This window comes from Pipistrellus kuhlii, unplaced genomic scaffold (assembly GCF_014108245.1).
Source record: "Pipistrellus kuhlii isolate mPipKuh1 unplaced genomic scaffold, mPipKuh1.p scaffold_m20_p_22, whole genome shotgun sequence".
Classification (NCBI taxonomy): Eukaryota; Metazoa; Chordata; class Mammalia; order Chiroptera; family Vespertilionidae; genus Pipistrellus; species Pipistrellus kuhlii.
In genome coordinates, this window is record NW_023425521.1 from 9,725,885 (window position 1) to 9,751,814 (window position 25,930).

At 58.1% G+C, this 25,930-nt stretch overlaps 1 protein-coding gene across 18 annotated transcripts in view; it reads right to left on the minus strand.

Moving 5' to 3' along the window:
* Positions 1 to 25,930, minus strand: part of MAPT (microtubule associated protein tau) — a 57,181-nt gene that overhangs the window by 18,030 nt on the left and 13,221 nt on the right. For 2 of the 18 annotated variants that reach the window (XM_045586358.1, XM_045586355.1), the window contains exons 1-9: positions 21,463 to 21,604; positions 18,287 to 18,352; positions 15,683 to 15,769; positions 11,674 to 11,739; positions 9,388 to 10,248; positions 6,801 to 6,856; positions 3,925 to 4,122; positions 2,579 to 2,711; positions 984 to 1,040 (exon numbers count right to left, since the gene is read on the minus strand). In XM_045586358.1, the coding sequence (XP_045442314.1) occupies positions 984 to 1,040; positions 2,579 to 2,711; positions 3,925 to 4,122; positions 6,801 to 6,856; positions 9,388 to 10,248; positions 11,674 to 11,739; positions 15,683 to 15,769; positions 18,287 to 18,352; positions 21,463 to 21,604 (1,666 nt within the window). Of the gene's footprint in view, positions 1 to 983; positions 1,041 to 2,578; positions 2,712 to 3,924; positions 4,123 to 6,800; positions 6,857 to 9,387; positions 10,249 to 11,673; positions 11,740 to 15,682; positions 15,770 to 18,286; positions 18,353 to 21,462; positions 21,622 to 25,930 lie in introns of those variants that run through there. The other 16 variants (XM_045586359.1, XM_036451043.2, XM_045586362.1 and 13 more) reach the window with 11 other exon arrangements.

Consider the following 25,930-nt stretch of genomic DNA (forward strand, 5'->3'; position numbering starts at 1 on the left):
ACGGGAAGGCTGCTGGGACCGCCCTCCCCCAGGGGGCCGCTGCCCAGGGCTCCCTGACCTGCATCCCGCACCCCGAACCCCACACCCCACTGCCCTCCAGCCGCTTGCTGCTCCACTTCCCGTGGTTCATGGTTCTCCTAGGGTGGCCCAGGGACCCTGCGTCAGAGCCTCCAGACCTGTGAGGGGGAGTGGGAGCTGTAAGATGCAGATTCCCGGGCATCTTCTAGAATTTCTAGGGGTGAGGCCTGAAAGCTGTTCTCCCAGGCTCCCCTGCGGATCTGGAGCAGACACCCTGCCCGAGAGCCACTGGGCCCCGTGCTGCGCCCCAGGGGCCGCGGCTTAGCTTCCCTCCGCTCTGAGGCGGCTGGTCCAGGGGAGAGGAAGCAGGTCCTTCTTAGAGTGTGAGTGTCTGTTTAACCCTAAAGCCATCGAGCTCCTGTGGCAACAGGACAATTAAGCCTCTTCTCCTTTCCCACCTAATACCTTCCTCCCCTCTAGGCTCATCCCCACCCCCACCCACCCACTCTGCCCGGTGGCTTCAGACCCTTTCTGTGCCACCTCATCTGAGGTGTGACCCCTGAGCCTGCGTCCGCATCTGAAAAGGGGGGACGTGGGCACAGCCCCAGGGCTGTGGTTTGAAGCCCGGAGGTGGTGACAGGTAGAAGCGTCCTCCCAGGCTGTGCAGGCCACATGCAATAAACGCCAGAGGGAGAGTCACACGCAGGCCTCGGTCAGGGACCGGGTACGCCTCCGCAGGCGGCTCCAGCACATGCTCCCGCCCCCAGCCCGCCCTCCGGCAGGACACGGAACACACAGGGTTAGACACTCGGCTCCTCAGACCGCACACAGCGGAGGCAGGAAGCCCACCGCCCCGCTCGGCTCTGCGAGTGACGCCGCGGCCCGGAAGCAGGCCCTCCAGCTCTCACACCTCAGCCGCAAACAGCCGCGCACCGAGGGGCGACCCCTGGCCGAGCAGGCGTTACCTGGCTCAGGTTTGGGCCCCGCGGGGGGTGGCTTTCTCTGCACTGGCGCGGCAGCGGCTTAAAAGGAAAAGCCCACAGAAACCCCATTACAGTCCGCGGGAACGGGGCCTGAGGGGCCAGCTCTCCTCCAGGCTGAGGCGCCCTGCCGGCCCCCGGGCTGAGGCGGAGGCAGGGAAGGCATCCCGGGTGCAGGCCTGTCTGTCAGGACACAAGGTCAAGGGCCCCGGGGTGCTCTGTCTGCCTGCAGGCGGCCGCCCGAGAGCAAGGGAGCGCCCGGGGGAGACGCACATTTGTGCTTCCAGTCGCGGCTCCAGTCGTGTGAGCCGACGGCCTCGTGTGTGGTGACAGAGAGTGGGATCCAAGTCCCATGCAGAGTCCAGTCACAATCCCTCCCCCCACAGCACAGGAGCACACACACGAGAAAACATTATCCGGGAAAGCAAACCAGCTCGCCTTAATGTGCGGCCGTTCCTGTAGGCAGCCCGTAGGCCAGTGGCCAGCAAACTCATTAGTAACAGAGCCAAATACCAACAGGACAACGACTGAAATTTCTTTTGAGAGCCAAATTTTCTAAACTTCAACTTCTAGTGCCACTTCTTCAAAATATTTTGTGGAAGAGCCACACTCAAGGGGCCAAAGAGCCGCATGTGGCTCGAGAGCCGCAGTTTGCAGACCACGGCCCTAGGGCAAACCCGGGCTGGATGCCACACAGAAGCCTGCAGCCGGGAAGGGCTCTGAGCTGCCGCCCCGGCCCCGGCAGCAGTGTGTCCTCGGACCGGGCCAGGCTCAGGCGCAGCCTAGAGACCCACAGGCCCCGAGCACCTTCCCGCAGCCAGCGCAGGCCAGAGCCCCTGACTTATCCCGTCTCCTGAGACATGTTTCCCGGGCAGTGGGAGAGGGGGGCTAAGCTGGCTCTCCCCAGACCCCCAAGAGGACAGCTGTTCTGAAAGCACCACAGGAGCACAGGACAGACAGACAACCTGCAACAGATCAGCAAAGACCCTCGGCTTCTGTCAGAGGGTCCCCAACACCCCGGCAAGTGAGGCTGGGCAGAGGCCGCGCCCTGTGTGAGGTCACGCACAGTCAAAACACCTCCCTGGGGCCCTGGACTGTGGGGAGGGGGGTCAAGAGAAGCTCAGAGAAGCCGCCTTCCTGCCTCTTGTTAGCCACGTGGCCTCATTCTCCTCCTGCTTCCAGCCAGCTGGTAGACGAAGCTGTGCAAACCCTGAGGCAGGGGTCCTCAAACTTTTTAAAGTGGGGGCCAGATCACGGTCCCTCAGAGAGCTGGAGGGCCGGACTATATGAACTACTAATTCCTACTGTAACACCTCGGCTGCGCTCACTGCCCAAAAAACCTGGCGGGCCGGATCAGACTCCTCTGTGGGCCGCATGTGGCCCTCGGGGCCGTAGTTTGAAGACGCCTGCCTGAGGGATAGAGGGCGGGGATGCCATGTCTAACCGGGAGAACCGTCAGGAAGGCGGGAGAGCGCGCGCATTCCAGCGCTCAGTGGACAGAAGGCACCGGGGCGCCAGCCGGAGCCATGACCGGTCAGGGCCTTCGGGGACGAGGGCCGGGCACCGGGGGAGGTTCTTACCTGTGCCCGGCGGGGTCTTTGGGGACGGCGTGGTTTTCGCTGGGATCCTGGTGGCATTGGCCGGGCCTTTCTGGCCTGGAGGGGCCGCTCCCCGGGGCGTGGCGATCTTGGTTCCCGGTTTGGTGTCTGCCCCCTGTAACCGAAGCAGGTCAGAGTGGTGTCTGCGGCCGGGAGAGGCCGTTGTGACGTGGAGTCCATGCCACTTAAGACCACTTTGGTTCTAAATGAGGCCACGCGTGGGGGCTGTGGGGTGACCGGTTGCCCACACGATGCAACGAATGCCTCTACAATCACTAGCGTTGGCTGGGCACACAGCCCCACAGCCCCACAGCCCCACCCCATCGCCAGGCTCCGAGCACTGTTTCCTCCGGAGGAACGGCCAGGGGAGCTCTCGGCGGGAGCTGTGCTGGCGTGAGGCATGGAAGGCAGTGGAGCCCAAACCGGTTTGGCTCAGTGGATAGAGCGTCGGCCTGCGGACTGAAAGGTCCCGGGTTCGATTCTGGTCAGGGGCATGTACCTTGGTTGCAGGCACATCCCCAGTGGGGGGTGTGCAGGAGGCAGCTGATCGATGATTCTCTCTCATTGACGTTTCTAACTCTCTATCCCTCTCTCTTCCTCTCTGAAAAATCAATAAAATATATTTAAGAAGAAAAAGAAAAAAAAGAAAGGCAGTGGAGCTGACAGCGACACTCAGGTTCACTCTCCACCAGGGCTGCATCCGGCAGGACACCAGACCCTTCCCCGCGGATACCGTGCTCTGCCTCTCCTCCGGGATCCGACTGGGGCGGCCGGTCTCACCAGAGGCCCGCGAGCACCCTGGGTGCTGAACTTGACCGAGAATGCTCTGAGCTAAGTCGTACGCTTTTCTCTCCCCAAACCCTGGGATTCAGCGACTCCGCAGGTGCGCTGAGAGCCCATGGTGGGCGGACACAGCGTCGATGAGCAAACCGGCTGGAGGTGGAGCAGTGCCCAGGCTTGGTAACCCGGTCGATGACCCTGACACGTATCTCGGAAAAGACACTGGCATTCCCCAAGGACCTAACGGTGGGCGGTGCTGCCCAGCGAGCTGGCAGCCAACCAGAGGGAGCAATCTGGAATCACTCCAGTTCCCAAAGCCCAGGGTGGGCAGGGGCGCCCCACGAGGGCAGCGACTTCATGGCAGGGTCCCTGCAGGCGCCTGGGGCTGCTGCTAGGAGGCACTAGGGAGCGGAGAAGGATGGCACCCAGGCCCCATCCCCATTTCAACGGTTCTGTGCGGTGCGTCTAGGTCTTTCCGGCTCAAAGAAACACACCCGGGAGAACCACATGGGAGCAGCCTGGTTCTCGGCGGGGGCGTTTTTCCTTACCTTGGCTTTCATCTCCTTTGCTCCAGAACCGCCGGCTCGGGGCGTGCCGGAAGAGACGTGTTTGGGAGAGGAGGGTGGCTCTGGGCGCGCGGCAGGGCTGGAGGGTTTGATCAAAGGGTCTGAGCTACCAGGAGGGGGGCCCTTGGGGCTAAGGCAGGGCCTACCGTTCGGGGTTTTAGCAGAGGAAGGTGTGGATGTCTTCAACATAAACATAAACATAAACAAAATCAAAATGAAAGTCAGCACACGGGGGGAGGGGAACAAACGGAAAAAGGACGGTAACACAAACGCACGAGGGTGGGGACGGTCTACGGCGGGGAGCTCCACCGGTTTGGATCACGCACCCTGGGCGGCCGTCACCGGCCCGCACAGACTCGGCCAGCCAATGTGTGCAGCGCATTGTGGAGCGCACGTGTGACAGAGCTTTCAAAAGGGAAGACCAAAAATGGAGAGAAGTCCTAGCACGCTCTGTCTCGATCCCATTGGATTTTCTGGTGCCCGTCCCAACCCCCCACCCCATCCCCACTTTGGAGACTTTTTTGATTTATTTATAGGTGTTTCATGTCCAAAGAGTTGGTGGAGATCCCCAAAGTAGACGAGTCTAGGATGTTCCTCAATAAAACTTCTGCGGCCTGTCGAGCGTCCGACATGCCTCGCCGTCTGCCCAATTCCGGGTGCGGAGCCGGGCTGGTGGGCTCACCCGGCGCCCTCCCCTCACTGACAGGCTGGTACCACCGCTACAGTCAGGGCTGGGCCGGTTCTCAGTCTCAGAGGCTCTGCCCGACACCACTTAGCGCTCCCTCCCTCTCTCTCTCTCTCTCTCTCTCTCTCTCTCAAATCTAGAACAGATTTTAGAGAGAGAGAGAACACAATCTGGTGAACGCTAATCTGGCCAGTGTTTGCTCTGGATCTCGGCCCACTTAAGGAAAGGCCCCGGGTGGGGCGGAGGCCAGGAGACAGGTGTCGGGGAGCCGGATGGCCTCAGGGGCAGCTGCACTGGACGGCTGTGTGGGGGGACTCTGACCGGGGCGTGTGGCCCTGGGAGAGGAGGGGCCACACTTTCAGGAATAAGCCCTAGGGGACCCCGTCGAGAGGTAGGGCTGAGCGACCGCAGGGCAGGTCCTGACTGGAGGCTTCCCCTGGTCTCTCGGGCTTGTTCCTCATCGCCCTGGCATTCCCCACGGAAGTGACCGAGGCCCTCTCTGTGGCCAGCCTCAGCGAGGAGGACGGCCAAGGGAAGGAGGAGGAGGGTGAGGGGAGGGATGCGAGCTGAGGTCCTGGGGCTGGCGGAAAGGGAGAAAAGCTGGGGGTGGGGATTGGCAGTGCCTCCTTCCCCAGGTGACAAGGCAGCGCTCCCTACGAGGTTTCTGAGAGACCTGACCCCTCACTGTGAGCAAGTCGAGGGCAGGACGTGGCACCATGTGCGGGAGTGAATGTATGAATGAATGAATGAATGAATGAATGCATGAATGAACGAATGCATGAGGCTGGGGTTCCCCTAAATGTGCATCATGGTTGGCAAGCAGCTGTGGCCACTGCCTCAAGCACCAAGGGCAGAGCCCAGTCCCGCAACTCTCTGCAGGACCCTCCGCTGATTCCCGGGGTCTCGGGATGGGGAGCCCTGACTTCTTACAGGACAGCGCTCTGGGGAGTGGCCCTCAACACCCTCGCCTCTCGCACCTGGGGCTCCCTCAGGGCTCCGGGCCGATGAAGGCCCAGACCTTCCAGGCGGAACTGGTGACGGGCATTGTAAGCGCCTTTAAGAAAAACAGGTCTTCCTCTGGGGCCACAGTGGGGTTCTCCTGGGAAAACACTCCTGTGCCGTCACAGGAGCCAAAGCCACTGAGGGGAGTGACTCCAGCTGATGGGAGGTCCTGGGTGCAGTGCTGGCTGGGGAGGGTGGGATGCGGGGTGGAGGGGGACAGGCTGCTTCGCTTACTGATCCCGGGGTCCCTTCTGAAGACTGGCCACAGCCCGTGATCCAATCGCCGCCGTGGTGCGACGTGAAGCCGGCATCGATGGCACCGCGGCCGTCACTCTTGTCCACTGAGCATGCAAGGTGTGTGCCGAGGTTCCCTCCTCCGCCAGGCGCGCCCCCACCCCCTCCAGCTCTGCAGCCACCCAGCCCAGCTGCTTAGCAGTCCCGGAAGGCATGAGGCCTCTCTTCCCAGTCCTGGCTGTGCGGTTGCTGCCTTAGATCGCCTTTCCCACCCGCCCTCGCCAGCCCTTCTCTGTAGGCTGCTCTCCTAGGGATCACATCCTTGCTCAACACTCCCTCAGCCCCCTAAGGCCGTGGCCGGCAAACTCAGAGCCAAAGACCAAGCGTACGACGATTGAAATCTCTTCGGAGAGCCACATTTTTTAAACTTCTTCTAACAGCCACTTCTTCAAAATAAGACTCGCCACAGGCCGTGGTATTCTGTGGAAGAGCCACACTCAAGGGGCCAAAGAGCCGCATGCGGCTCTCGAGCCGCAGTTTGCCGACCACGGCCCTAAGGGAATGGTATGTTTCTATGTATCTTAAGCCGGTGTGCGTGTGCGTCCAAATTTCTTTGAGCCCAGACCTGCAGCGGGAAGTGTGAGATGTGCAACCTCCAGGAAAGGCAAACGTACCTTCTTCACATACCATGAGCACCTCCTTTAAACTCGGCTAACGGGACGGCACCCGGGCCTGCCCACCGCCCTGCCCTGGCACACGCAGCACACGGCTGAGCGCTGGGGTTTTACGTTGGCATGGAAACAGCCCCGGGGACGGCGGTTGTGCCTCAGTGGCACGTGTGCAGACACACATTGTACATAAAAGTTAATTCAGACACAAAGCCCGGCTCCTTGGCAGCCTCGACGGCGGCAGACAGTCCGAGGTTTCAGCAGCTTACCTTGGCTTTCTTGTCGTCGGCTCCGGCCCCGTCTCTGCCTTTGCTGACCATGCGAGCTGGTGGGATATAAAAGGAGGAGAACGGACGTTACGCCCGTGTGCAGGGCGCCGGGACGGGGCGCGGGGCCGCTGGGCGGGCGTCTCAGGGCAGGGCCACGTGCTCGGTGCGGGCGGGCTCGGTGGGAACCGCTGATTTTCGTTCCCCTGGAGCCTGTTAGGTCTCTCGCCGTTAGTGTCAATGCAGCACGCTGGGGTCGTGGCTTGGAGCGCCCTGACGGGGGCAGCAGGCTGGCCGAGGGTGGGGACATGCAGAGGGGACGCAGAGGCAGCTTCCGGGCACGCTCGGCACAGGGAAGGCAGGCCCTGCCTCTCACGGGCTCCCTTCCTGCCTCTGCCTGGGCCAGTCCTCCCCGCAGCTGGGCCCACTCCTCCCCAGGGAGCGGCTCTTGAAAGTCCCGGGGCCGCAGATGGGGCCGCTCAGCCAGGCTCTGGCCCCTGCAGGACCCCTGCTCATGCTGTCACCCCAGGGTCAGGGTGAAGGAGCTGCCTTCCCAGAGCCAGCCCCTCACTGATGGGGGCTTTGGGCCCCGGCCCCGGCTGCTCTCCAGTGAGCCCCACCCGCCCTCGACCCAGCCCTGGAGGGTCTTCTCACCACCGGGGTTAACCCTTGCATCTCCCCAAATTAGCTAATAACTGGTGACCATTAAGCATCCTGCCGATGACCTCTGGACTTTAGGACTAAACCATTGACCACTTTTGTGCTTAGAAAGCCACACCCCTTGGTGAAAAACCGGTCTCCTGGTCTACCAGGGACACCTCTGCCTGACCTTCTCCTTCTGTTGACATTCATTGTTGAAGATTGATTATAGATTTGTCTTTGATTTCAATATTGTAGCCCCTTTGCCCCGAGGATAACGGGGCCTCTTGGAGCTGCTCACTGGCTACCGGACGCTGGATATTTTAGTGGCCAGAGGCTTTCAGACTTGACTGTGATGAACCACCAGGAGAGGCTATGAAAATGCAGGTTCCCGAGACTCTTAGCCAGGGCCCAGGACCTGGTGCACAGCCTTCGCCCAAGTCGGCCATCATGCATGTCACAACCAAGGCGTCTGCGAAGCCAGCGTTTCCCAGGAGATGGAAGCAGATGAGATCAAATAACTTCGGGGAATTCATCCTCTGGGTCCTTCTCAGAGGGTCAACGTGTGCATTAGATTACTAAAGACGCGGACACGTCCTGCACCAGCAAACCCCGTTTCACTTGGTTTAGTCTCAGCTCACTGGACCGTGGACCTGGGCCAGTGGGCATCCAGTGGACCAGGATTCTATAAAACACCGTCTCCAGCAAGCGGCGCTGTAATGAGTCAAGCCACACTTATTTGCCTCCTACTATTTTGGGACTTGGGATATTTTTAAATGGACCTAGGATTTTCTTTTTCTGTTTTAAATGTTAAGGTATTATACGTGTATTAGCCCATCTGGACACCAGATGGGCTGGGCTCCAAAATGGCACCAGCCTCTGTTTTACATTTTAAAAGCACACAGCTTCCTTCATCTACAACACTTCCAAGTTTTCTAATAAAAATGTAACCGATGTTTGCCATTGACAGCCTACGTAGCACCAATGCCTGAACCCTGACAATAACGCTCACATGCTCAGGGCCCTACGTGCATGGAGGCACTTGACGTGGCCAGGCAGCTGCTGTGGGCTGTAAACGGTCCCCTCCCTGACAGGACACAGAGACAGGACGCTTGGAAACTGCCCCCCTCCCATCTCCCAGCCCCCAAAGGGCTCCTGTGGTCTTGCTTCCTAGGGCTCAAGAAGGGGGCTGCTCTGAACAGGAAAACTTTGTTCCTGCTCGTTGTCCCTCCTGCGGGGTGAGTGGGGGCGGGGTCGCTGGGTCCGAGGCCCCGGGTGGGCTGTTGGCCACTCCACGTGCCTGTGTGTGGCACCTGCCGCACAGACATCATTGCCCGCTGACGAGAGCGTCTCTGGGCTTCCCTTCGGAACCGCCTGGAAGTCGCCGTGGGGTACTGGGAAGCACTTCCTTTCGGAGCAGGCCCACCCGGCGTCTGACCCTGGCTCGGCCCCTGGGGGCTCGGTAACCTTCCGTGAGAGTGACGTGACCTCTCTGAGCCTCAGTTTCTTCATCTGCCAAGTGGGGCTCATGACACCCACGTGGGAGGGTCGGGAGGGGTCTGGGCCATAAATGGAAGGCACAGGATGGGCCCTCACAAGTAGGAGCAGCTGCTATCCTCTCGGGAGTACGGCCCACCGACCGCCTGTGGGCCGATGGACTGTGAGGATAAGCCCGGTGGCTGGGGGACCGGACAGGGCAGGAAGCGCCGGGTGGGGGTGTCGGTGACATGCACAATGCGGGCAAGCGTGAGGGGGCGCGTGCGTCCAGGGCCCGGGGGCGGGAGGGGGCCGCGGGAGGGTGAGCGGCGGGACCCAGGCGGCCACTCCCTGGCGGTGGGTGGGCACCCAGAAGCGGCAGGAGTCGCGGGGGCCAGAAGCTCAGGGGCGGTGCCCGCAGCCTGGGTGGCACACGGGGCTCCCGGGAAGCAGCCGAGGAGCTCTTGGCACAGACCTTTGAGTTGGGGGACCCGGCTGGCGGGCTTCCCGGGCAGCCCGGCCGCAGGCTGCTTTTCAGGCGGCTCTCGGAGGTCAGTCTTTTTGGTGTCGCCTCCCTCAGTGGGGCTCGGGGGCTCTGTGTCCTCGCCAGCCCCTCCCACGTCCACCTGGGAGCCTCCTCCCTGTGCCTTCTGCACATTGGCTTTGATTTCCACGTGGAACGTGAACGCGGGGGGCCCGTCCGGCCCTTCCGTGGGCCCCGCGCTGGGCCCCTCGGGCTCTGAGGCCGGGGGCTCTGTGCAAACTTTGGGGAGGAAATCCACACGGAGGGGGATGGCACCCTCAGCTGGAAAGCCTGGGGTACCAGTGGCTTCTCTGGGAACCGTCTGGGGGGCTGGCCCACCTTGGGTTGGGGAGCTTTGCAGACCTGGGGAGACCTGGGAGGGAGGGGAGGCCTGGGAGGGAGGGGAGGAGTCCTGGGGCGAGGACTCGTCGATGTCCCGGTCTTCATCGACCTCCTCGCCCCCCAGCCTCTCTTTGCCCTGATGCCCCTCCTGACCCAGGCCTCCCAAAGGCTGGTGCCCCAGCAGCCCCAGGCTGCAGCGACGCCCCGCTGAGTCCTCGGGCTTCGTCCCCAGGGGCTGGTACGCGGATTCTGCGGGGCCCTCGGGCAGGTCGGGCATGTGCTGGCGGGTCAGACCCGGGGTCCTCGGGCCCGTGGCCGCGTCTCCATGGCGCCTCGGCTCTCTGAGGGCGCCTTCCTGGACCACCTCTGGGCGCAGCTGCCCGGGGGAGCCGGGCTCCGGGCACGCCCGGGGCTCCTCCGCCCGGGCCCCTGGCTGTGGTCCCCACTCCGGCAGGGGCTCCTGGAGGCCGCCTGTTGGAAGAGGCGGTGGGCACGTGGGTTGATGCTGAGGACGGGGAGAGGCTTGGGCTCTGGCTATTTCTCTCCCCGAGGCAGCACGGAGCCCCCAGAAGCGTCTCTGCCGTGTCCAGGCTGAGCCTGTCCAGGGGCCTCGCGGGCACCTCCCTCAGCTGACCCTGAACTCTCAGTTCCTCTGGGTTTGAAGAGGCAGCGGTGGCAAAAGGTTAGCAAGGGCTCGTTGATTGCTTAAGAGGGAACAATAAGAAAAGGACAGCCGAAACCGGTTTGGCTCAGTGGATAGAGCATCGGTCTGCGGACTGAAAGGTCCCAGGTTCGATTCCGGTCAGGGGCATGTACACTGGTTGCGGGCACATCCCTGGTGGGGGGTGTGCAAGAGGCAGCTGATCGATGTTTCTTTCTCATCGACGTTTCTAGCTCTCTATCCCTCTCTCTTCCTCTCTGTAAAAAATCAATAAAATATAAATAAAATAAAAAAAGGAAAAAACATTTAAACCACGTCTTGAGCCCACAGGCGCTGTGCTCACCCTCGTAGCTTCGGTCTGTTTGGAATGAAAGCTCTCTTGGTCTACCTGCCACCAACTCTGCGGGCCTGTTTTCTCACCTTGGACCCGGTGACTCCCAAGGCCCCGCCTAGCATTGGTGTTGGACACTCCTGAAGCCGGGTGGCCTCAGGGGTGGTGCTCACCCTAGGATAAATCCCACATCACTTTCTGGAGAAACAAACAAACAAACAACAACAAAACAAACCAGAGCCCCTAGTTCCTAGCTATCTTGCAATCTAGAAGCTTCCACATTACACAGTAGACCCTGAAGTTTATTTAGGCAGCAGATGACAGCCAACCAACTCAGCCCAGGTTGTAGCAGAGGTCTCCGTTTCCTAAGAAAAAGAATCTCTAGGACTCAAAAAAAATTAAGTTCTTAAAGGATGCATGCTAAATGATTACAGAGAGTTGCTTTGCTTGAACCCGGCAGTTTTGGTCCCTGAGAAGAAAACCATACAGGGTTTGAAGTTTGCACAGAGGAAGACGGGAAAGGAACGGCCTGCTGGGGATATGGTGGAGGCCTTGTTGCTGGGACAGACCTGCAGGGAGCACAGCCTGCAGGGAGCACCGCCGTCACGCAGATCTGCATTTCTGTTGGATATGCCTTCTCTGTTCCCCACGTGGGACAAGGCCAGCTTTTTTTCAGAACCCCAAACACGCCAGCGGTGACTCAGAAGTAGCTGGGAAAAACACGTTCAAGCTCCTTCTAGATCGGCACAGCCCCACTTGAACAAGCACCGCCTCCTAAAAAATCTGCTGGGCCTGCGATTTAGGGCCCAGGTCCAAATTCTCTTTTCAGGGTCAAGTCCATCTGAGGCTTGGCATCTCCCTCCTCCCAACCCCCAAGGTTTGGCAGGCAGTTCCGGCCACTGACCTTGAGTCACATGTCCAGCCGCTTGGTCTTCCAGGTTGGGGGTGTCTCCGACGCCTGCTTCTTCAGCTGGTTTCGGTGTCGGCAAGCGAAGGAGACAAAAGCACAGACGGTTACTGTGTGCTGAGAACAAAGCTCTCTGCACCTCCCGGGAGTTTTCTGAAAGCGTTAAAAAAGAAGGCCCAGTACCAAGGGGTGGTCCCTCTGACTCTGAAAATGTCATTGCTGGGGATGTTGACCACAGGTGACCACAGTCCAACAGGAAAGACCTTCCCCGCAGGGGACAGGAGTTCTGGGGGCCCCACTGGACAAAGACACACAGGATGAGTGAGGTCAGAGGAGCAATTTTTAAAAATATATATTTTATTGATTTTTTTTTTCTACAGAGAGGAAGGGAGACAGGTAGAGAGCCAGAACCATCGATGAGAGAGAAACACTGATCAGCTGCCTCCTACACACTCCCCACTGGTACATGCCCTTGACTGGAATCGAACCTGAGACCCTTGAGTCCACAGGCTGACGCTCTATCCACTGAGCCAGACCGGCCACGGCCAGAGGAGCAATTTGCCGTTGGGCACGGCCATGGGACCTGTGTCTGGGTGTTGGGTCCCAGCCCCAGCTCGGGGCAGAGGTGGAGGGAAGGACGAGGCATGGGCAGTGGGGTCAGGCTGGGACTCACGCCCAGGCGCCATGATGGACCTAACCGCTGGGTCTCCATTTCCTCAGAATCCCGGATCTGCTCTTAGAGAAGAGCGGTGAGGGTTAACGCGGACGGTGTGTGAACGTGCTTAGCAAAGCCCTGGCACAGAGCAGGTGCCTCAGGGCTGTCCGGTTTCTTTTCTCCCCACCGCGGGAAACCCTTTGACGGCATGCCCAGAGCAGGCACGTCCTGGTTCCCGGGCGGCCAGCAGCGCCAGCGATCGCTTCTGGCGTGTCTTGGGCTCCTGCTGAGGGAGCCACCGCTCAGCCCACACACAGGAGACCGAGCAGAGGTTTCTGCACATCTCAGTGGAGCTGAGATCAATACGCTTTAACGCGGAGCCGAGTTCAGCATCACAATGAGTCAGGATGGTGCTGCAGGACAGCGAGTGGAACTGTCCAGAGCACATGTGTCAAACACAAGGCCCACGGGCCAAATCCGTCCCGCCAGGCCTTGCAATGTGGCCCGCACCGCGCTGTCATCACTGCACTCCGCTGCGTTTCCATCACAATGACAGTTTATGACTGTTCAGTAAACCATTCGGCCCGCGATTTAGGCTGGATTTTAGATTTTGGCCCCTTCTCTGATTGAGTTCGACACCCCTAGTCCAGAGAAAAGAGCCTCTGCGGCCAGTCAGCCATCCATTCCCAGGCGCTGGCCTCAGGGGCCCAGGACAGCGGCTCGAAAAGCCTGTGTGCTGTTGGCGGGGCCACCAGCCTTCTCTCCCACACCTGCAATGACTCAGCCTGTACCCCGAAAACAGAAAGGACAGGTTACCACCCCTGGCCACGCAGGCCCGCCACGGAGGGAAGGGAAAGACCCCCTGGTGTCCGGAGAGGCCCGGGATGGCCTCGTACACCCCGGCCGCCAGCTGTCTCAGGGCAGCTGTGGGGAGGGGGGCCGGCGGGGAGCTCAGGAAACGCCCCATCTACCAGCACTTAGGACAACCGCCCTCTGGGCCCCACGCGGACGCTGTGCTGCCGTGGGGTCTAACGGGGGCGACGCCGTGTCATCTGACAATACTGTCCGGGAGGCGCCGCTCCAAACGCAGACTGGCTCTGAGCTTCTGTGGAGGTTATGGGAGGAGAACTCAGCGACGGCAAGTCCTGCTGCATGGCACGGATCCGGGAGGCAGAGCACCCGGGAGGCATGCCACCATCGTGGCCAGGGAGGTCGGCAGCTTTCCCCTGCCGATGCAGAGCTGTGGTACCCGGCCCTGGTTTGACATTGGGGGGTGCCGAGAACTCTGACGACCCCCAACGCCAGCAAGGGAGGGCTCCGAGAAGTGAGAGGGCGGGAGGGCGTGTGACCGAGGCTGGGCCCTCACATCCCTAGGCGGCCTCTCTGTGTCCTTGAAGCCCCAAGAGGCAGTGACTCCCGCAGGGGCGGCCACACTGCACCCCCAATAGGACCTCAAATGGGAAGTGCTCTGGGGACACCAAGATACAGCAAGTGGAGCCTGCCAGCTGGGGTGCCAAGCGAAGGTGCAAATTGTCCAAGTCAAACAGCTGAGACTCGAACACCTCCCGCCTCACTGAGGAGGCGAGAGGATGGAGCGGGAGGGTATCTTTGAGGAGCTTTCTTTAGGAAGAACAGACTGGGGGGGAGGGGGTTGGCCGTGTAGACACCCCTCCCACCTCAGTCCCAGGGAAAGGGGTTCAAGGCACCCCTTGGAGAGCCCTGGTGAGTGTCCTCCATGGTTAGCGACATGGCGGACGCTGTCAGACCGCTACCTGGGAAAGTTGAGGAGGGGAGAGACCAGCCCTGCTTTTGGGGATGGGGGAAGGGGGGTGGACAAGGAATATGGTGGAGGCCCCGTGGTCAGTCCACAAACCACAGTTTGGGCAAAGAATGTCCGTGTGTCTCCCTCGAGCGTCCTGTGGGGGTGCTTTAGGCGATGTCCAGCAGGACCTCAGCTGGAGCGAGTGGCCTCTGCAGAGGTGAGGCTGCAGTAGATGGTCAGCCCCGAGGAGCAGCGGAGAGGGAATGTCTGCCTGAATCCAGTGCCAGGGAGGAGCCTTCAGGGGGATGACCAGGTTGGGGGGGGGGGAGAGGAGACTGGAAGAATTAAAAAAGGTCCCCACAGAGCGCGTCAGCTCTAAACAGTGCAGAGAGGATGCAGGCAGCGGCTCCCAGCAGTGCCAGCCAGGAAGACTTCCTGCCTCCCCTCCCCCTCCCCCCTTCCCAGCCCAGAGGGGAGGGCTGCCGCCTTGAATGAGCTCTGACCTTTACCCGGACAGGACCTTCTGGTCAGCGTTTGCAGACTGTGTTTTGTGACTGATGAGACAAAAATCGTTCTGATTCCTAGGAGTGATGGGAAGTGGGCTACATCCCAGGCAGGGGAAGGGCCCCCATTGGACAAACACCGGGTGACGCATGACCCATCCCATGAGTCCTTCCTCGGCCTCCAAACCACCTGCACCGTCCAGCATGAGGCCTGCGGGCTTCGAGAACATCCCCCTCCACCATCTCAGAGGACCAACTCCAAAGCCGAGACTGCTGGGAAGGGCGGGCCTGCTTGGCCCTGCACGGGGTTCCCAGCACGGGGGCCCCCGAGAGGCTGTGGCTTCCCACGTGTCCCCACTCTCCACTGCGAGGGAGAGCCTGTCGGGAGCTCTTCTGCGCTTCTTGTCGCGCGCACTCCCGCCACCACGTGGATGGTGGGGTGTCACCGCGGCCCAGGAGAGGGACGCGAAGGAACTGACAGCAGGCGTTCTGGGCTGTGCTGGCTGCCTCCTCAGGGCCTGGGAAGCTCTCGGGTGACTCTGGGGCCCCGAGTCCAGGGCTATTTCTGGTCGGTGCCGAGATGTCTGGGCTCTTCCCCATCACGGCGGACAGGACGCCAGCGCCATGCCCGATCCGTGCAGACACGTGCGAAAGCAGAGTCGCAGGACTGGATGCCGGATTATACCCTGAACTCCTCAGGGCGTGTCCTCCAAAGGCCTGGGTCTGCCACGTGCACCCGACAACGGCTGCCCACTCGGTGCTGCTGGCGGCAAACCGCCCCCTGAGGCAGAGTCTGCAGGAGGGTGGCCTGGCCCCGGGTGAAGGAGGGTCGCCGCCAGCCCGCCACGGCGCACCCTGACCGGGACAGGAAGGGGAAGCGAGGAGGACAGCGCGAGGTCCTCTCCCCGGAGGCTGGCAGACAGCCGTGGAAGCAGCAGGACATCCAGGCGTCAGGCTGAGAGCAGCCCAGTTGTCCCAGGCGCGGTGTCCGCCCACATCCCCGCCTCGCTCTGAGATGAGCACCGCCCCACGCACACCCTTTCCTGCAGCCGAGCAGCCGGGAGCCCAGCCCTGGGTCACCCTCACCTGTGGTTCCTTCTGGGATCTCCGGGTGGGGCTGAGCGGCGGCCGGCTTGCCGGGGGCTCCCTCCTCCGCTAGGGGCGCTGTCGCGTCTGGAAACCACTGAACATCACCTTTGGGGGGCCCGGGGCGAGCTGCGCCAAGCCCCTCACCTCGCTTCGTGTGCGGCAGCAGGGCAGGGAGGGGAGGCAGAAGGGAGCTCAGCCGCATGCAGAAAAGCCACACCGCAAAGCAGGCCCAGAGCCACCCTGTCTGACATCTCCCGGGAAGCCGTTAATATTCTGCTTACGTGGCACCGGCCGTGAGACGCCCAGGCCCTCTGCCAGGAGAGCCAGGGAGCACCCTGTGTGAGCGCGCAGTGCGCGAGCCCGCGGGGACGTCCCGGGGAGAGGTGGTGGAGAAACGCTGAAAATCAGATGGCTGTCCAGATGCCTGATCCTTAAGGTGTTGCAGGAGAGGAACTGGGACTGAGGCAGGGCAGGAACGCTGAGGTTAGGGATGGGGGCTATGGCTTCGCTGGGAGCCCTTTGACCTCGCTGGGCCTCAGTTTTCTCATCTGCAAAATGGGACTATCATCTTCAGGTAGTCTCCGAGGTTTCCTCCAGCTGGCCCTGTCCCGGAGCCCATGGCCCCCGGTTAAGAAGCACAGAGCCCCCTGGGTAGCGAGGAGCAGGCCCGTGCTGCCCAGGGCCAGGTGCTTGACCACAGGACAGGGGCGGGACCACCTTCAGAGCAGAGTCCGGAGGTGCGGACCCGCCACCAGGAGTGGCTGTCGGTCTCTCATTAAAGTGAAGGCTTCCGAGTCGGCACTGGTCCCCGAGCATTGCCCTGGCACACTCCCAGGCGGTTCTGGGTGGACATAAGGGGATGTCCGGGCTGGAAGCTGTCCGAGGGCCTGGTCCGTTGAGACATCTGGAGTCCATTTTCATGATGGAGCAGGCCGAGAACCTTGGCCCAGCACGGCCCCTTCCCTGTCGGCTGGGAGCTGAGCTCTTGGGACCCACACAGGCACAGCGTCCACCGTGCAGCGAGACCTGGTTGGAAGATTCTTCCAGGACACGGTTGACGGGACTCTGAACACATGGTGTGGAAGGCTGACCGGGGTTCTGGCATCAGTGTCTCGGGACTTTCTCAGGGAGGCAGGCAGCTTGTGCAGCCGTCCTAACAAGGCCGGCAGGGTAACCCTTTCATCACCGGCTCTAAGGGCGGCAAAGAGCATTTGGCCTGGTATTCTCGTCAGCGGGCTGAGAACCTGGGGGTGGGGGCAGGGCCGTGCCCAACCTGTCCTCCACACGTGTACCCTGAGACCAAGCCGTGGGCAGGCACTTTCTGAATTCATCCCAGGTGGACGCTGGGGCCAGCTTCTCCTCCGGAGACACCCAGGTACAGCAGCGGGCAGGGCCCCGAGCGGTGCTGAGAACAGAACCGGGAGCCTCCTTGGGGGGAGGCAGAGATGGAGGTGCAGATACACGGACTGGTTACTCAGAAGCCATTCTCAATTCCCTTGCCTCTTGATGTCTCCTATTGAAAAGCAAAAGACGTGGTGGCCCTGTCTCCCTCCCAGCCAGGGCTGGGCCATGGGACTCGGCTCTGACAAAGGAGACACAGGCAGAAGCTGGCCAGGGGGTAGGGCTTGCAGAGCAATCTTGCTTTCCTGATTAAAAGAGGACACCTTGGATGTCAGGGCTCCTCTGGCCGCTTTGCTTTGCTACTTTCTTTCTGTGTTGAAGGCAGATGTGATGCCTGGACGTGCTGCGGCCATATTGTAACCCCGAGGCGGCAGACCCTTACAGGAGGGCAGACGATAAAGACAGCAGAACGTGGATGGGACCGGGGACTTCCCACATCTGGATGTCTTATTCTGTGAGACAAATAAACCTCTTCATGTACAATATTTGCCACAGTTCCTTGGGTTTTCTTTGACCTGCCATCAAATTCAGTCTTGACTGACATAGATGGGGGGAGCAAGAGAAGGCGGTCAACATCACGGCCCCAGGAGCACCTCAGGAGAAACACCAGGAGCTTCATAGGAACCCAGACAGCAAACGTCTAGAGCGAACAGGTCGGAAGATGGGCTGGAACCCACATGGTGGCCAATGTCCCGAGGCCCAGCCAAGCCCATTGCTCCAAAGAGGAAGGACAATGAACCAAGCCCAGTCCCGACGAGCATGGACCGCCTTCCCTCAGCCACACGGCTGCTCTGGGACCTGGTGGCTCAGGAAAGAGGGAGCTGGGCGGGGCTCTCCAAGGAGTTTGGGGAAGTCACTTGATAGGAAGCAGGGGCTTTGCGGAGTTGTGCTTGGGCCCTGCTTTGCCACAGACCCCAGTCTCTGCAAGTGAGGCCGCCTCAAAGCACCCACACGATGAAGGTGCCCATGGCTGGCACCAGCGAGCAAGGCATCACAGCAGGGCTTGGCTCCGCCAGCATTCCTGAGCCAAGCCCGAGCCATCCTGCAAAGCACTGAGCGAGCACATCTCTCAGCCAGAGGGAGGGGCACGGCGATGCAGCCAGGGAGGGTGGCACACACGGGGCGCAAAGCACGGCGACGCGCAGGCTGGTGCGTGGGAGGGGCGGGCTGGCTGGAGCAATGAGAGGGAGGAGGTCCCACCTTTGGCGGTCGGACTGCTCTTAGCACCCGCGGTTTCAGATCTGTTGCTGGTGGGGGTCCGCAGGTCTGGAACATACACAGTGAGTCCCTCAGAACGGCCGCCTCTCCCAGCCCCCGCTTTGGGCCTCAGGAGGAGCTCGGGAGCAGTTTGTTTTGGAGCCAAAAGTCAATCAGTATGGAAGCCAGAGGGATGGACCGTGGCCGCATGATAAAACCACAGAGAGGACCACCTGCCCCCTCCCACCATCCACACCAGGGTGATCAGGCACAGACACAGCTGAGGAGCAGCTGGTCTTGGCGAGAGACAGCGCCTTTTAATCAGCTTGTGGTTCCAGCCGGGGCAGGGCTCTCCTGACAAACGGCAGCAGATACCCAAAAGCTGTGCCCGTGGACCTGGGGTCTCGGAGAGACTCATGGGAGATCCCTGACACTAATGAAGGGCAAGCAGAAAACACCTGGCAAACCCGCAGCCCTCCAACCCCTTCCTTTGGAAAGGAAGTAGCTCAGGGCTGACCCCGTGCCCACTTCTAACCGGACAACTGGTGTCTGGACTTCGCCCGCTCTAAGTGCGGCCTCACCAGCCTTGAGTGGCAGCTGAAATGCCAGCCTTAGTTACTTAGAAGAAAACTGTCCTTTCAGAACCTGAAGCCTTTTAATCAGCAGGGGGTCTCATTCGACCCGTTAACCAATTCGCACCCTCTTCAGCTCTCTTTGGCTGCATCTAGTCCTCTCCCGACCTTTAGCACCTACTTAGACGCTCTTTGCCCGGTATTTCACATGTGGTTTCCTGCCATGATCCGATGATCCGAAGTAGTCTCTGTCACTTTTCTGAAGTGTCACAGGTCAGGTGGCACCTTCTGCCAGTGACCCCCTGCTTCCCATATAAAAACAACTCGTTCTAAATCCTTAGCGGCAAGAACAAGCCTGAGGAGAACGAGGGAAATCTCTTAGGTAGGACTTGCTTCCTTGGCAAGTATATTCTTCGAGTAAGCAAACTCTCTTCGAAGGTTTCCCTCTCACAGCAGGGACACAAAGGTTAGCCGCTTCCAACTTGCATGTAAGCTGACCCTTAGGCAACACAATTTGAACTGTGTGGGTCCACTTACATGCAGCTTTGTTTCAGTGAATACTGTAAGTGTATGCTCTCTTCCTTATGATTTCTGAGGTAACATTTTATTTTCTCCAGCTTCCTTTCATTGGAAGAATACGGCACGTAACATAGAACTTAAACTATCAATAGGTGTTAATTGACTGTTTATGTTATCAATAAGGCTTATGGTCAAACAATAGGCTGTCAGTAGTTAAGGTTTTTTTTTGGGGGGGCTGTGTGTGTCAAAAGTTATATATGTATTTTCAATGACTTGGGGGGTTGGCACCCCAAACTCCCAAGTTGTATAAGAGTCAGCTGTGAGTGTATATGTATATGTGTGTGTGTATGTTTAGGCAACTCAGAGACACAAAATAACTCAGTTAGCTGGTTCTTCCTGTACAAACTGAATTTAGTTTTCCCTTTACACAATAAGACTGGTGAAAACTGCTTTTTTTTTTTTTTTTTTTTTCCTGGACTTAAAAAAAAGAAAAGAGCTTTTTATTTGAGAATAGCTTTAGATTTACAGAAAAAATGCAAAGATAGGACAGAGAGTGTACCCCAAACCCAGTTTCCCCATTATCAACATCCTTCATTATTATGGTACATTTGTTGCAATATAATTTATATGTTTAACTTAATTTTTAAACCAGGCAACCCTATCTAGAGCATCCCTATCTAGAGCACCATTTTTCATTGGCAGAATTCAAATGGGGCAAAATTCAGTATGTGTGATTCTAAGTTGGAGTCCACCCACGAGAGTTTAATAACTGAGGTTCCCGGGGGACTCCGCCGAGTGATGAGAGAGATGCGGGTTGGGGGCTGGAGGGCATGTGTGGGCTCAGGTCCTCAGAGGAGGGAGCGCCAAGAGCTGAAACAAAGCAACGAGGGCTGGGGCCAAGCTGGGGCCTGTGGGGAGGCCAGAAGGCACATTTCTTGTTACCATGACACCAGGCAGGGAGTTCTAGGCTCATTGGGAACCCATTTCCCTCCCCGCCCCCCCCTCCCCCAAAACCCTTCCCCTTCCATCACTCTTTCTGGCTGGGCAGCCTCTGAGCCCAGGAGCAATAGGCCCACTCTCCCTCCACTTCCTCCAACGTGGAGCCCACATGTCTAATTTCCAAGCTCCTGTGACTCCAATGTGTCCTCTGCTTACACACGTACAGAGGCCAGCCTTTGACACAAGGCCCCCAGTGAGTCCTGAAACCTTCCCAAGACAGGGATTGTTGTTCCTGCACTTGGGCACCTCCTGGTGGCCTGCCTCCTCCAGGGAGCCCTCCTGGATAGACGCACCCAGAGAAGGTAATTTCCCTCCTAGGAGCTGCACTGCTCCTATTCGCTGCCCCACACCCCGGGCTGCAAAGTGTTTTTAAAATTGTGTTTAGTTCTAAAACAGGAGGTAGGCTGCTTGTCATTTGCCTCCTTAGGAGTGGGTGCGGAGGGCAGGGGCGGGGTCCTTCTCACGCGGAGGCCAGCGTGGTGCTCCTGGCGGGAATCGGGTGGGCATGGGGAGCGGAAGAGAGGCTGCGCGCTCCCTGAATTTGGTGTCCAGATGGTGAAATGAAATGTATGCCTTTGGGATGGGACAGGAGGAGGCCAAGCCAATTGGGCCCAAAAGATGTGTTTTAGAACATGGAGAGGTCGGTGCAGTTTATTAATGCAGGTATAGTAGGAATCCCGGCGCTAACCAACATGCCGAATAGGGCCCAGACAGGCCCGAGAGGGAGAGATGAAGATAAGGTGCAGGGCCACATATTTGGCATGCTAATGAGCGCTGCTGGTTTGTAGGTCACCGGGTGTGGCTGAAGACTGGGGAGAGCACCCTGTGCTGCTCAGACTGCAGGCGTTGTGCCATGGCATCCACTCAGGTGGCAAACTCTCCTCTGGAACGGTATCTTTTCAAAGAGCGTCCCATTTGGGTCATCGAGGCTCATTCAAAGGATGAGGCCTCTCTCTATTGGCAATCTAACCCAATAACGTGTTTAAAACTTCTTTAAAAAAAATACTGGCTGCAAGCCCTTCCAAAGCAAGCGGACCGGCTGTGACTCCCAAGGCCCGGGCCTGCCGTGCAGAAAAGGGGTGCACTAACCTTTCAGGCCGTGGTCCCCGTCGCCCCCGTGGTCCTGCAGCAGGGTGTAGCCCCCCTGGGAGGGGAGGTCCTTCCTGTCCCCCAGCCCGTAGGTCCCAGCATGATCCTCCATCATGTTGAACTCCTGGCGGGGCTCAGCCATCCTGGTTCAAGGCCCACCTGGGGAAGGAAGATGGGAGGTTGAGGCTGGGATGTTGAGATGAGGCTCAGTGCTTGGTGTGTGTGTGTGTGTGTGTGTGTGTGTGTGTGTGGAGGAGGGGGGTCAAGGGGAGTAAAGTGCCGCCTCCCTAGTTCATGGCAGACATATCCCCACCTCCCCACAGCCCTCCCCAGCAGCCTCAGCCTGGGCTTTGCGTCCCTGCCAAAGTGTTATTTACATGTGTGTGTACATTTAATTCACAAACACCACATAGTTCGTGTTCAAAAGCACCAGGTGGACAGGTGCAGCGAGTCTGAGTTGTTATGCCCAGCACTCATTCAACTTCATTAAGAAGTAAATGTTACCAAAACCGGTTTGGCTCAGTGGATAGAGCGTCGGCCTGCAGACTGAAAGGTCCCAGGTTCGATTCCAGTCAAGGGCATGTACTTGATTGTGGGCACATCCACAGTAGGGAGTGTGCAAGAGGCAGCTGATCAATGATTCTCTCTCATCAATGTTTCTAACTCTCTATCCCTCTCTCTTCCTCTCTGTAAAAAATCAATAAAATATATTTAAAAATATTAAAAAAAAAGAAGTAAATGTTGCTGACTAGGAGTTTGTTTTTTGTTTGTTGTTGTTGTTTAATGCAGAGGGTAGGACCAAATAGGAGAAGGAAGGTGTCAGTAGGTACCTCCGGTAAGGACACCAAAGCAGAGAAAAGCACGTGTTGTTCAACCTCATGCAACTATCAGCACAGCAGAACCACCTCTTGACCGTTGTCCGGACTCCCCCAGTTCCGAGTTGGGCAGCCCCCTGTCCTGCCAGGAGGTCAAAGCTGTGGCCTCCGCTCACCTCACTGGCACCCACCAGGACCTCAGCTGTGCATTCTGAGGGCGAGCAGAAAATCCCTAATTAACAGGTGTGAGGCTTGGAGCAGCATGCACCCCCTTCCCTGCAAAAGCCCAGCAGAGCGAGGTAGAAATGATATTTACTCAGATGTTGTTCTCATCTTCAGTGAGAATATTTCTTTATTTAAAAAATAGCTCATAGCTTGGAGTTTCTGGACTTTTCAGTATGCCACTTTGCCCTGGTTCATTTATGCTACTTTGGATTATTCCATCAGTTTCCATTTTTATCTCTGGAAGTTCTTAGTCTCTTGTCTTTTACTTTGATACCTCCCTTTATAAAACCTAATTATCTCATAGTACTTATTTTTTACTTATCTTTGAAACTCCCCTGTCTTACTGGCTTTCAATTCCTCCCTTTAAACTTTTACATGTATTTGCTTCCTTTTGTTGTTGAAATTATTTTTACTTTTAATTTTCACCCCAGATTTATATTAGCTTTTCATTTATTAATGTTTTTTATTTTTGAGATAATTTTAGACTAGCAGGAGAGTTATTTAGTGACTTTTAACCTTTTGAAATTCCTTTAAAATATACTTCCCTGTGTTACCTTTTATCATTCTATCCTTTTAGGCTGTTTTTTTCTTTCTTTCATTCTTTCCTCTTTATATTTGTCACTTTTATAAATTTTTCATAATCTAAGTCTAGTCTTTAATTTCCCTTTATAATTTGTAGCAGCTATCTCCTTAGGTTCCTGTTTTCACTGGGACCTGTCTCAATGGCTCACGGGAGCTGCCGAAGTGGGTCAGCTGTCCAGGGAAGAGCTGATAACGCAAACTGGAGTGGGCGGGGCCTTTTTCTTTCCTGCCTCGGAGGCATCTAGCTCTCAGTTTCGGTGATCAATTAATAATGTCTCCATGGGAAAGGGGTGGAGGACATACCTGGTGACATGCGTCCTCTAAATGAGTTAGGAGTTGCAGAATGTTTAAAAATCCACAGTCTCATCTCTACAGGTGTGGGGCAACTCATACAAACGGTGCACTACAAGGTGGAGGGTGCATGCACCTGGGGCAGACCCTCCACCAATTTTTTCCAAGACTGGTGTTCATGGTGGGACAGCTCCACTTGAGCTTTACATGTGGACACTGACATTTGAAAGGCGTATACTTTTCATGTGTCACGAACTTTTCCTTTTTCCGTCTCCCTCTCCCCCCCAGCCATTTGAAAAATAGAAATTCTCAGCGTGGCTTTTGCACTTGCCGTTGGGTTTTGTTCATCTAGTGTTTTCCATAAGGTTTTAAGTCATTCCTGGAGCCCCAGGCAGCAGCCCGTTGTCCTGGGGCCTGGGGACTGGGGACATGCTGCCTCGTCTGGGTCCATGGAAGCAGATGAGAGGGTGGTTGTTCTCGGGGCCCTGGCTTCTGATGACACTCCCCGCCCCCGCCCCCCACCGGCACCACACCGCAGGGCTGGAGAAAGTCCGATACACCAATAGGAAGCTGAATGAACTATAAGGGCTGCTGGAGAAATGAAATCACCCTTAAAAACACAGGCAGCTATTCACGATGCAACATAAATGAACTGTGTGCTTCTCAAGGGCCAATATTTTCCTTTGGAAAGAAAGTGCAATGCACTACACAGGGAGGCTCACCATGCCACCCTCCTGCCGACCCCGGGCAGCAATGCCCCTGGGTTCACAGATCTTCTGAATCAACAAGGCCGCACAGCCCCGGAGCCTGGTACGCAGCTGGTGCCACACGGCCCCTGTCTGAGAAGGAGCTTGCTCTGTGTGGGCACCTCACAGGCATGCCACTGGACACACAGCAGTCCTGTGATGTAGCTAGTCATCAGCACAGATATTAAGATTCCCGGTGGATAGATGAGGACTCTGGGAAGGTCACACAGCCCAACATCACACAACCAGCGGGAGACGATGCCAGGGTGCAAAGCCCGTGTCCTGATGGAACACACACGGCCTGCCCTTCCATCCTGGACTGTAAAATGCTCCCCACCTTCCTGTCCAGCACAGGTCTGGGAGGAGAAGGAGCATTGTCCAGGACTCACACCCAGAAGCTGTGAGAGCAAGTCATGTCTCTCAACCTTCTTCATCCACAAAATGCCCCTCTTAGCCCCCACACAGACCCCCTCTTCTGAAAGGCACCGGTTCCATGATCGGTGACCTCTGAGCTCCCGAAGTGAGACCGCTGGGCCTGTCCCCTCCAGTCCTGGAGGCCGAGGTCATTCACAGGACAGGAGGAGGTCTCCAGCCCAGCCTGGGGGAGAGGCAGGCAGCCCCAGCATCTCAGTCCTCCTCCTGCTTCCTCTCCTCCTCCCCCTCCGCCCTGACCCCTGCCATCTTCCTCCTTGAGGACCAGGGCAAGATGATTTCTCTGAAATAATAACGGGACAAAGAACATGTAAACCAGCTGCCCACGGGCACGGCGCACGCCCTGGCCCGAAGACTTCCCTGCAAAGACGGCGGCGAAACAACAGACTAGACGCGGCCCTCACCTCCCAGACCCCTGTAATCTGGAGGAGACACACAGACGGGGAAAATAAACACACCGAGAGGTGCCTTCCTTTGTTTTCTCATTCTTCTAATCAACCTATCTGATCTCCGCACCCCCTCTTCCCCTGTCCCTCTCCCTCCTCTCTGATGTCCTACCTCCTGCTCCCCCAGGCAGTGACTCAGAGGCTGAGGCTGCAGGGTGGGAGGCAGGGAAGGAATTCCGGGAGAGGCACAAAAGTTGAGCTAAACCGGGAAACGAAAAGGAGCCACTTTTCAGGGACCCTGGGAAAAGGACTGCATCCCGACAGGAGAAGGCGTGAGCCAGAGGCTCCTGGAGTCTGCCCCTGTGTTTTAGAACCGCGCTAGGGGTGTCGAACTCAATCAGAGAAGGGGCCAAAATCTAAAATCCAGCCTAAATCGCGGGCTGAATGGTTTACTGAACAGTCATAAACTGTCATTGTGATGGAAACGCAGCGGAGTGCAGTGATGACAGCGCGTTGCGGGCCACATTGCAAGGCCTGGCGGGACGGATTTGGCCCGCGGGCCTTGTGTTTGACACATGTGGCGTAGACGGAGGCCCCGGAGGCGCAGGGGCCCTTGGAGTCACTCTAGTGCCTCGTCCTACAGTCACAGCCAGGGGCCACGAAAGGGAGAAAACGGTGCACAGGGTTGGGAGGGACGGAGGGACAAAGGAGACAGGGCTGGCGAAGAGAAGAGGAGGGAACTGGAAAGGATTCAGCCGTGGCCCTGCTGCTCTCTGGGCATGCCCGCTGCTCCCCACCAGCCCGCTGCTCCAGCAGGCTCTCCGGGGGGCCTACGTTTCCTCGGACGTGGAGTGTCTCTGCCTCAAGGAGGTGAAGACCAAACAGCATTCCTGCACCTACCACTGCCATTCCTATTCCTTCTAATCTTCTTAACCACGGTGGACCACAGAACCAAAGCAACGCATTTTGGTAATGAGTCATCCAGGTTCTA